This window comes from Dendropsophus ebraccatus, chromosome 9 (assembly GCF_027789765.1).
Source record: "Dendropsophus ebraccatus isolate aDenEbr1 chromosome 9, aDenEbr1.pat, whole genome shotgun sequence".
Taxonomy (NCBI): domain Eukaryota; kingdom Metazoa; phylum Chordata; class Amphibia; order Anura; family Hylidae; genus Dendropsophus; species Dendropsophus ebraccatus.
In genome coordinates this window covers 68,729,755-68,741,855 of record NC_091462.1, presented here as the reverse complement: position 1 = coordinate 68,741,855, position 12,101 = coordinate 68,729,755, and the positions used below count along the sequence as shown (strand labels likewise).

General features: G+C 45.5%; 1 protein-coding gene and 1 pseudogene across 2 annotated transcripts in view; both read left to right on the top strand.

Annotated features, from left to right (window-relative positions):
- Positions 1 to 12,101, top strand: part of GLS (glutaminase) — a 356,615-nt gene that overhangs the window by 39,567 nt on the left and 304,947 nt on the right. For both annotated transcript variants that reach the window (XM_069983572.1, XM_069983573.1), the window contains exon 3: positions 3,755 to 3,876. In XM_069983572.1, the coding sequence (XP_069839673.1) occupies positions 3,755 to 3,876 (122 nt within the window). The remainder of the gene's footprint in view (positions 1 to 3,754; positions 3,877 to 12,101) is intronic.
- LOC138802252 (U2 spliceosomal RNA) lies at positions 4,102 to 4,257 on the top strand (annotated as a pseudogene).

Sequence of the window (12,101 nt, the reverse complement as noted above, 5' to 3'; positions counted from 1 at the left end):
AGTACAATAGGGGACGCGCTTAATACTACTAGTCGAAGCGACCCCGTCAGTACATGGCTAACCAAAGCACCTATCACTGGTAACAGGCGGTGCAGTCAGTGTAATTATTGCAACAAAATTCTTAACGTTTCCTATATCAATCTGAATGGTATAGATTGCAGGATTAGGGATCTAATCACCTGCAAAACGTCCTTTGTAGTGTATGCGATTATCTGCACATGTAAACGGTTCTATATTGGAAAGGCGAAGAGGCCCCTGTGGACGCGCTATAAGGAACACTGTTACTCGATAAGATCTAAAAAAGGAGTTCCTAGACTTATCGAGCATGTTCACACTGTCCATGGCGGCGACACAGGGGCTCTGCGCTTTCTTGGGCTCGACAGAGTTAACCAAGCCCCAGAAGGGGTTGAACGTCATCAGTTCCTCCTACAAAGGGAATCGATGTGGATCTCCAGGCTTAATGCCACAGGGGCAGGAGGTCTAAATGAACGTAATGACCTCAGTGTATTTTTATACTTATACATAGTAGCACTGCTATGTTCCTATAGCATGTATGTATTTCTCATAACTCCTATGTGTTCACATTTTTTATATCACTATTTACCACTGTTCACTGTGTATATAAACCCCCCCCCCCCCCCCCCCCCCCCCCGGGTGTGACGTATCTGCCTGGCTAGACGAAGGGAGGAGTCCCGAAATAGCTATCCCAGGTGATGCGCCTGCACCTCCACTGATCCACCTTCCCCTCCCTGCTATGGTTTCCATGTAATAAACTTCCGAAGACATCCACTGGTGAGTGCTGGACTTTCTCTCCTTTTCGTTATACAACTCCCATTATACCTCACAGATTAAGTCAGTCAGGTCATGATGTGGGTTGTAGTACTGCAGCAGTTTATTTATTACAGTGTATAAGAATTCATCATCATGCCCTGAAAACTTCATGTATGAGGGCATGATATTGGTTTTACTCTGATGACCATTGCATCCAAGTGACAGAACACACAACTCCCGACCCCTACCCCCGCACCACGGGCAATGGCACCAACACCCCCACACGGTACCAGAGCTGTGCGGTACCCCAAACCACCACCACCCTCACAGTGCGGTAGCGGAGCTGTGTGGCCCAAAGCCCCCACCCACCAGAGTTGTACTTCTGCATCAGTGTGGTGTGGGGTTAGCCTAGAGAGGTTACTGGAAGGGGGGTGTGGGTGATGGAGGGGATTCTAGTTGCTACTAGGGAGAGATAGCATGGCTGTCTGCCAGGGGAGGGCTGGGTAAGGCCTTCTTCCTCTCTTCAATGGGCAGGGTTATAATTGCTAACCCAGCCTATTGAAGAGAGGAAGAACACGTGGTCTTCGTCTTGAGAAGGAGGGGGCCAGGAGCAGGCAGCAGAACAGAGTTTACTCAGTTTAGCTTCTTCGGTGTGTCCAGAGTTAGAGGAAATAGCACAAAAACTGTTCATAACACTTAATTACTTCCTTTGAGCAATATGTTGATCTATGAAAGGGCTATTTGGGTGGATAAATGTTTTTAGGTGGAATACTCCTTTTAAGCCTTAGACAGTCTTGTTTTTCTTCTCTCAGTAAGATGATCTTCTGAGCAATCCAGAGGTTCAATAACAGCAGCCTGGTAATGAAGAGGGGAAGACGTTGCTAAATAGAATTGACTTGTTAGTACCCTCCTCTAAAAATGTAGGATACTACCTCTTCCATCTGCTTAGAATATTAGAGGAAGTTACTTCCTGGTGTGCAGATAATCAACTAGATATAAATTGCCCAGACATATCTTGAATTTAGATTACCTGTGGGTTCAGATGTTCTTTAAACATCACCCATAATTTACTCTACAGGCAGAGTAACCTTCCCTTCCTGTTGTTTTCATACAGTCCTCCACGGGCTGACCTCTAGACCCTTAGAACCCCTCAGTGATCTCACTAACACTGTAACACATCTATATCACAGGGCAGCTTTTCTGGTATCCATTACATTTGTCAGGAGAATAGGGGAACTAGACTAGATGGAGCAGGTGGTCTTTTCCTGCTGACAGTCCTCTGTTTCTAACTAAATATTCACCATACAAGAAACACTGCTAACAATGCCAGACCCCTGTAATATAAAGGTCAGCCATAATGATATACAGGAGGGTCACACAGTGATATAGAAGGTCACTGTGGGGGCACGCAAGAGCATGCATGTGCACACATACACACACACACACACACACACACACACACCCTGCTGCAGCCATAGCATACACACACACACACACACACACACACACACACAGCTTGCTGCAGCCATAGCACATACCACATACACACAGCCTGCTGCAGCCATAGCACACAAACAGCCTACGGCAGCCATAGAGCACACACACACAGCTGCAGCCATAGAACACGGAAGAAAAACACACACTCTTCTCCCAGAGAGTAAACACCACTCTGAGGACAGAGGTTACAGCTACACTACCTATGTCTTCTCCGCCTCCTCTTCCTCCTCCTCCTGCTCCTCCTCTATATTACACAGGATTACACTGCTGCTCATATACAGTCATCCAGCATCCAGGAACAGACCAGCACACATCTCCCCCCACACAATGGATTCTTCCAGCTCAGAAACAAACTGCCAAATAGTGACTGACAACTGTTCCATGATCTCCCTTATGTCATAGGGCCAGTGTCCTATTAGAATGTTGCTCATAATATATATTCATGAGCAAAACTTGTAAAGTTCATATTAAAATTCAATTCTACATTTTTTTAAAGCTGGAGTCTAAGTCGGTACATTTTTTTTTTCAGACTCCAGCCAAAGCTAGCTACGACTCCGACTCCACAGCCCTGGTTCTAGACATCATTTTCAGTTATGATCATTCATGTAAATCCTAAGTGGTGGTAGTTTTCCATAAGAATCAGGAGATCATTCCCCCTTCCTCCTATAAATCCTCAGCCAGGATTTCATTGTTTGGATTTTATTTTTCAGTATTTAGCAGTCTCTAACTCTTGGGGGGGGGGGGGGGGTAGATGACTGTTTGTTCTTTTAATGTAAAGAGGACAAATAGGTGCAGATGGGTCTTTAAGACCATTGCTGGAAATCCTATCCTGTTGAGGTATATTCCACGAGTATAAGGTTTTCTGCAGTCAATAGTTTGCTAATCGAGATTGCACCTTTGGACGCAAAGTCCTCTCTTCCCACCCTAGGAGCTGCTAATTTAATAGATCTCCAATCATGGTGCTGTCATGCAGGGGGATGCAGTGGAAATACAAAATTACTCTTACTGGTAATTTCTCTTTCCACTAATCCTTCATGACAGCATCAGGGCATTCCCTCCCTATAGATATGGTTATTTCTCATTGTACTCTATTGTATAACTATAGTTATAATTTGGAAACCACTGGGGAGGTGCTTGGGGGAGGGATTTATACTCTTCTGTATCTTGTCCCTACAGAGACAAGTGGAGCAACCTCCAATCATGGTGCTGTCCTGAAGGATTAGTGGAAAGAGAATTAGCCTTAAGAGTAATTTTGTATTTTAGGCCTAATTTAGTCATTGCTGCTCAGTAAATATTCTAAATTTGACTATAGGGCTACTCTATTGACGGTTGGCAGATAACCACAATATTTGTTTCTGCATTGGATTTATGAAAAATTTTGAGAAATTAAAGTAGCAGCAAAACAAGTTTATTTATTTTCCTGAATATAAGTGACAAACTGAGAAATTGTGAAACTTAAAATTGGTTTGTTTTCTCTTCCCTGCAGGCATTAAAATCTACTGGTTTGCGCACCTCTGATCCAAGGCTTAAAGAATGCATGGATATGTTAAGACTTTCTCTGCAAACGTCATCTGATGGAGTAATGCTAGACAAAGAGCTCTTCAAAAAGTAAATACCTAGTTTATACTTTTACAAACCTATTATATGTTTTGATGGAATAAGAGTTTTAAATTGTTAAAGCAGCACCTGTAAGTTCTTTCAGGCGAAGTTTGTTCAAATACCTCCTTCTAGGGGTTAGATTTTTCTTTTTCAAATAATACCGCAATGCAGATGGTCCATTAGTCAATCAAATTATTTGAGTATAGTTGTGAAAACTATAAAAAGTACTCAGTAATCGCTTCTTGGCCTTTTGGCTAAGATCAAGTTTTCTTATTTGGGGACCATATATTAAATGGATTTTTAGAACAGGGAAATAGGAAAAAGAGCTTGCTTTGTCCTCTCCAGGCATAGACATGGTATTGCAGTGCTTCCAAGTTCAGTGCACCAAAAAAAAAACAACTGCTTTTTCAGTGGTATTAAATATTAAAGAAGTCCAGCTATTTTAAATAATTAACAGCTGGCAGGGGGGGAACATAATAACCAAGCACTACTTACTTCTCGACGTGCCCGCACCACAAATACCAGGACCCCTGCCTGGTTTGTGACATTGACTAAGAAGATGATTCCCGAACTCTGCGGGGCTCCCAGAGCATCGATTCAGTGTGTCGAGAGGCACAGATGGAGAGGTGAGTACTGATGGTGTATTATGTTTCCCCCTATCCCTGCTGTTTTAAAAATTTTGTACAGTGCCGGACTTCTCCCTTTAACCCCTTGCCTCCGCAGCCTGTTTTGGCCTTAATGACCAGGCTCATTTTTCAAAATCTGACCTGTCTCACTTTATGTGCTTATAGCTCAGTGATGCTTTAACGTATGCTAGCGATTCTGAGATTGTTTTTTTGTCACATATGGCACTTTATATTAGTGGCAAAATTTGGTCACTACTTTGTGTGTTTTTTGTGAAAAACATCAAAATATCATGAAAAATTTGAAAATTTTGCATTTTATGAACTTCTGAAATTCTCTGCTTCTAAAAAAGGAAGTCGTAGCACATAAATTAGTTACTAAATCACATTACCAATATGTCCTCTTTATTCTGGCATAATTTGGGAAACATATTTTACTTTTTTAGGCTGTTATGGGGCTTAGAAATTTATTAGCAAATTATCACATTTTGTGAAAGTTTCCAAAACTGATTTTTTTTTAGGGACCAGTTCTTTTTTTAAGTTGATTTAGGAGGCTTGCATGCTGTAAAACCCCATAAGTGACCCCATTTTGGAAACTAGACACCTTAAAGAATTAATCTAGGGGTATAATGAGCATTTTAACCCTACAGGGGCAGGAGGAAAGTATTCACAATTAGGCCTTAAAGAAATCGAAAATTTTAATTTTCCAATAATATATATGTTTAGATTAAAGTTTCTCCTTTCCAAAAGGAACATGAGAGAATCTGCACCCCACAATTTGTAACACAGGTTCTCTTGAGTACAACGGTACCTCATATATGGGCGTAAACCACTGTATGGGCACACAGCGGGGCTCAGAAGGGAAGGAGCGCCAATTAGCATTTTCAGTGCAGATTTTGCTGAAGAAGTTTCTGAGCGCCAGGTGCGTTTGCAGCGCCCCTGTAGTGCCCGTAGAAGAGAACCCCCCCAAAAGTCACCCCATTTTGGAAAGTACACCCCTCAAAGAATTCATCTTGGGGTGTGGTGACCATTTTGACCCCACAGGTATTAGAGGAAAGTATTTAAAATTAGACAGTAAAAATGAAAAACTCGAATTTTTCCAATAATATGTTCGTTTAGTTTAAAATTTCTCAATTTCACAAGGAACATGAGAGAATCCGCACCCCAAAATTTGTAACGCAGGTTCTCCTGAGTACAACGGTACCCCATATGGGGGCATAAACCACTGTATGGGCACACAGGAGGGCTCAGAAGGAAGGGAGCGCCAATTAGCATTTTCAGTTCAGATTTTGCTGAAGAAGTTTCTGAGCGCCAGGTGCGTTTGCAGCGCCCCTGTAGTGTCCGCAGAAGAGAACCCCCCCATAAGTCACCCCATTTTGGAAAGTGCACCCCTCAAAGAATTCATCTTGGGGTGTGGTGACCATTTTGACCCCACAGGTATTAGAGGAAAGTATTCAAAATAAGACAGTAAAATTGAAAAACTTGAATTTTTCCAATAATATGTTTGTTTAGTTTGAAATTTCTCAATTTCACTAGGAACAGGGGAGAAGCTGCATGCCCAAATCTGTAACGCAGGTTCCCCTGAGTAGAACGGTACCCCATATGTGGGCATAAACCACTGTATGGGTACACAGCCGGGCTCAGAAGGGAAGGAGCGCCAATTAGCATTTTCAGTGCAGATTTTTCCGAAGAAGTTTCTGAGCGCCAGGTGCGTTTGCAGAGCCCCTGTAGTGTCCGCAGAAGAGAACCCCCCCAAAAGTCACCCCATTTAGGAAAGTACACCCCTCAAAGAATTCATCTTGGGGTGCAGTGAGCGGTTTGACCCCACAGGTATTAGAGGAAAGTATTCAAAATAAGACAGTAAAAATGAAAAACTCGAATTTTTCCAATATATGTTCGTTTAGTTTAAAATTTCTCAATTTCACGAGGAATGGGAGAAAAAACGTACCCCAAAATCTGTAACGCAGCTTCTTCTGAGTACAACGGTACCCCATATGTGGGCATAAACCACTGTATGGGCACACAGCAGGGCTCAGAAGGAAGGGAGCGCCAATTTGCTGGAGCAAAACCGCAGCTAGTAATGGTTATTAGAATAGCGCAGTTACTAAAATACAAAAAAAAAATGAGATTACAGGTAATCTGTGGTGGTTACGGATAATCTGCGGTGGTTACGGGCAACCTGCGGTGGTTACGGGCAACGAGGGGTGGTAACGGGCAACGTGGGGTGGTTACGGATAAACTGAAGTGCTTATAGGTAATCTGGGATGGGAACCTGTAACGTGCAGTGGTCGGGGGCAACGTGCGGTGGTCGGGGGCAACGTGCGGTGGTCGGGGGCAACGTGCGGTGGTCGGGGGCAACGTGCGGTGGTCAGAGGCAATCTGGGGGGAATTACATGTGATTAGGGGCAACCTGGGGGGGTTACAGACAATCTGCGGTGGTTACGGGCAACATAGGGTGGTTACAGACAATCTGGGTGGTTACGGATAAACGGAAGTGCTTATAGGTAATCAGGGGTGGGTACATGTAATTTTGGGTGGTTACGGCAATCTGGAGGGGGTCACTGGCAACGTGTGTGAGTTAGAGGCAACGTGCAGTGGTTAGAGGCAACGTGCGGTGGTTACGTGCAATATGCGGGGTTACGGGCAATCGGGGCTGATTACGGACCATCTGGAGGGGCTCACTGGCAATTTGGGGTGGTTACAGGCAATGTGCGGTGGTTATGGGCAACGTGCGGTGGTTATAGGCAACATGCGGTGGTTATAGGCAATGTCCGGTGGTTATAGGCAACGTGCGGTGGTTATAGGCAACGTGCGGTGGTTAGTGGCAACGTGCGGTGGTTAGTGGCAACGTGCGGTGGTTAGTGGCAACGTGCGGTGGTTAGTGGCAACGTGCGGTGGTTAGTGGCAACGTGCGGTGGTTATGGGCAATGTGCGGTGGTTATGGGCAACGTGCGGTGGTTATAGGCAACGTGCGGTGATTACGGGCAATCTGGGGTGGATACGGGCAATCTGGGGCGGATATGGGCAACCTGCGGTGGTTACGGGTAATCTGGGGAGGGGTTAGGGGTAATCTGGGAGTAAACTGCAATTATTACTATAATAAAAAGTGTGTTTTTATTTTTTTGTATGTTTTTCACTTTTTGTACTTTATACATTAATTATCACTGTATTACTATGATTACTGTGATATTTTCTATCACAGTAATCATAGTTCAGTGACAGAGACCAAATTGGTCTCTGTCACTTTAAATTTTCAGAGCTAACTGCTTCTGACGCGCATGCGCACATCAGAAGCAGTCAGGACGTCGAGGAGGACGGAGCTCCGTGGATCAGGTAACGTATGTGGGGAAGGGGGGGTGACTGGGGGACGGGGGTGACTGGGGGGGTGGGGGGCGACTTGGGGGGGGGCACGGTGACACTTTTTATCCCCTGTCACCAATGATTTATGGTGACAGGGGATAAAAAGTGCCGGTAGCACTGGGAACAGGCGATCGGCGGTATATAGTATATACCGCCGATCGCCTGCTTCGGGACCACACGGGGGGGTCCCCGATCACTGCCCCATGCTCTCCGCTACCTCCGGTGGCGGAGAGCATGGGGCTTTGATCATTATTTTATATCCATCCCTGCGAACAAACATCGCAGGGATGGGGGCGGCCATCTTGGATCTGATGGCCGCCCGGGTACGGGGATCTGGGGTCTGATCGGGGGGCTGATCTGGGGTCTGAGGGGACATTTTTCATCTCCCCCCACCGTGGATTCACGGTGGGGGGAGATGAAAGCTATCGGCGGCGCCGGTAATGCCCGGTACCGGCGGATCGCCGCTAAAGAGGTAGTAGCGGCGATCCGCCGGTATCGGAGAACGAGGGGAGGGGGCCGGGGGACACAGACTGAGTGGCGGTGGGGGGAGGCAGCGTTCTGCAGCCTCCCCCCGCCGCCCGATCGGCGGGTGACACTGAATCTCCCCATAGACGCTGCGGTCGCATTGACCGCGGCGTTTATGGGGTTAACTGCCCGGGGGGGAGCGCGGCTCCCCTCCGGGCAGTGGCAGCAGGAGGATGCTGTGTGACACAGCCTCCTCCTGCTGCCCGATCTCACCCAGGGACAGAGGGGGGAGGCAGGGAAAGCATGACGTCCAGGGACGTCATGATGCATTCTGCCACTGCTTTTCATGACGTCCCTGGACGTCATATTGGGGGAAGGGGTTAAAGGTTAGGTAGTATAGGGACAGGGTTAGGTAAAATAGAGTAACATAAACAATCAAAGATGCTTTGGTCTTCGGGACCCTTTCCTACAATATTTGAGGTATGTTGTGTCCATTATTGTCTTGACATTGTCTTTAACCCCTTAACGACATCGGGCGTAAATTTACGCCCTGATGCCGCTAAGGACGTTCAGAGCGGGGCCGCGTGGCGACCCCGCTTTGAACCGCGGCGGTCCCGAGTGCCGCTTGTAGCCCGGGACCGTAGGTATTAGCGGGCACGGTCCGATCGCCGAGCCCGCTAATACAGTAATCAGATGCAGCTGTCAAACATGACAGCTGCATCCGATTACCGGATTCAGCCGTTCCCATGTTATCCCGGAGGAGCGATCTCCGTTTCTGAAGCCGGCCCCCTAGGGGGGCTTCTAGTATAAGTGTTAAAGTAAAAAAAAAAGGTGTTGTTAATAGTAAAAAGCCCCCTCCCCTAATAAAAGTCTGAATCACCCCCCTTTTCCCAGGTTATAAATAAAAGTAAATAAATAAATAAATAAACAAACATGTTTGCTATCGCCGCGTGCGTAATCGCCCAAACTATTAATTAATCACATTCCTGGTCTCGCACGGTAAACGGCGTCAGCGCAAAAAAATCCCAAAGTGCAAAATTGCGCATTTTTGGTCGCATCAAATCCAGAAAAATTGTAATAAAAAGCGATCAAAAAGTCATATATGCGCAATCAAGGTACCGATAGAAAGAACATATCATGGCGCAAAAACTGACACCTCACACAGCCCCATAGACCAAAGGATAAAAGCGCTATAAGCCTGGGAATGGAGCGATTTTAAGTGACGTATATTTGTTGACAGTGGTTTACATTTTTTACAGGCCATCAGATACAATATAAGTTATACATGTTACATATCGTTTTAATCGTAACGACTTGAGAAACATATATAACAAGTCAGTTTTACCCCAGGGCGAATGGCGTAAAAACACATTTCCCCCAAATAAACAAAATGCTTTTTTTTTTTTCAATTTCACCACACCTTGAATTTTTTTCTGGTTTGGCAGTGTACTTTATGCAAAAATTCAGCCTGTCATTGCAAAGTACAATTAGTGACGCAAAAAATAAGAGCTCATGTGGGTTTCTAGGTGGAAAAATGCAAGTGCTATGGCCTTTTAAGCACAAGGAGGAAAAAACTAAAACGCAAAAATCGAAATTGGCTCTGTCCTTAAGGGGTTAAACTGACACTGTCACCCCCTTTTTGCGTTATGATGTCTCTACACAGGTATAAAGTGTAAATTTTAGAGTTTTCATACCTTATTTTATATCATATGTCATAGTGCTTGTTCCAGTAAAAAGTGATCTTTTATCATCTGCAGATTGTGCTAGATGGGGCTTTACGGTCGCAGCACCACCTAGCCCCGCCCCCTCGACGGCCATTTGAACTGGTCTGCCTAAAGGTCTAGGCCCGACCCCCTGTAGGTCGGCCAACACAAATTGCGCAGAGAGGGCGGATCCAATGAAGTCACAGGGGGTGGGGCCTACAATGGCGATGTGTGCGGCCGCTAAGTGGCGCTACGGCTGCAAAGCCCGGTCAAGGTGGCACAATGTGCAGATGACAAAGGATTACTTTTTACTGGAACAAGCACCATGACGTAAGATATAAAATCGGGTATGAAAAGGGTATTTTACCCTTTACACCTGAGTAGAGAAGGGGGTGACAGTGTCACTTAAAAGGGGTATTCCCCCCCAAGAGCTAAAAAAAAAATGAAATGCTCCCAAACTAGCTAGTCTTACTCACAAAGTCCCCCTGAGTAATTTGAGCCGTCTGCCATCTTTCTAGCTGCTGCCGTTCCCGAGTTACAAGTTTTTCTAAAAGATGTTCTATATTCAAGATAGGAAACTACATTTCCCATCATGCAAAGCTTCTGCCTGATGATGGCAATGTGGCAGAGCTGAGAGGGCGATGTGGCAGAGCTGAGAGGGCTGGGTGATTTGCAAGGGGGTGCGGACCGCGAGCGTTCCTTGGGGGGGCGGGGAGACTGCGAGCGTTGGGGGGAGGGAGACTGCGAGCGTGGGGGGGGGCAGACTGCGAGCGTGGGGGGGGGGGAGACTGCGAGCGTGGGGGGGGGGGGGGAAGACTGCGAGTAAACAAATAAATAAATAAACATGTTTGCTATCGCCGCGTGCGTAATCGCCCGAATTATTAATTAATCACATTCCTGATCTCGCACGGTAAACGGCGTCAGCGCAAAAAAATACCCAAGTGCAAAATTGCTCATTTTTGGTCGCATCAAATCCAGAAAAAATGTAATAAAAAGCGATCAAAAAGTCGTATATGCGCAATCAAGGTACCGATAGAATGATCACATCATGGCGCAAAAAATGACACCTCATACAGCCCCATAGACCAAAGGATAAAAGCGCTATAAGCCTGGGAATAGAGCGATTTTAAGGAACGTATATTTGTTAACAATGGTTTGAATTTTTTACTGGCCATCAGATAGAATATAAGTTATACATGTTATATATCGTTTTAATCGTAACGACTTGAGGAACATGCATAACAAGTCAGTTTCACCCTTGGTCGAATGACGTAAAAACACATTCCCCCCAAATAAAAGAGATGCGTTCTATTTTTCAATTTCACCACACTTTGAATTTTTTTTCTGGTTTCGTAGTATACTTTATGCAAAAATTCAGCCTGTCATTGCAAAGTACAATTAATGACGCAAAAAAATGCTATGGCTTTTTAAGCACAAGGAGGAAAAAACCAAAACGCAAAAGCAGGATGAATAGGCGCAGCTGCTCCCAACAGAGAATGTAAAAAAACTACTTTATTAAAATAATAAAAACTTGTATAAAAGGCTCAGCATTACGCGTTTCTAGACCGGACTGTTCTCTTCATCAGAGCATTGCTACATTGTACATTGCATTACATCAAAAGCCTGGGTGCAAATAGCTATCCATAATTCCTTGTAGCCAGGCAATCTTTGGCAAGCCTGGCAATCTGTGGCAAGCCACTCCTGCTCCTTCTCTCAAAATCTATGAAAGGACAGGGGTGGGGTAGACAGCAATGGTGATGGTGCAGGAGAGGGTGACTGTCCCCTTCCTATCCCACATGAGGATCTGCCACTAAGGGTTCTTGGAGGGGGCTCAGGAAAGAAACTGCCCCAGTGGTACTACTGCATGCTCAGGAAAGCCTTAAAGGGGTTGTCCGGCGATAAAAAATTATTCACAGAATAACACACATTACAAAGTTATACAACTTTGTAATGTATGTTATGTCTGTGAATGGCCCCCTTCCCCGTGTTTCCCCCCACCCACGCTAGACCCGGAAGTGTGGTGCATTATACTCACCGCATCTCGTGTCGTCCACGGTCTCCGATCGTCAGCAGTGACGTCTTC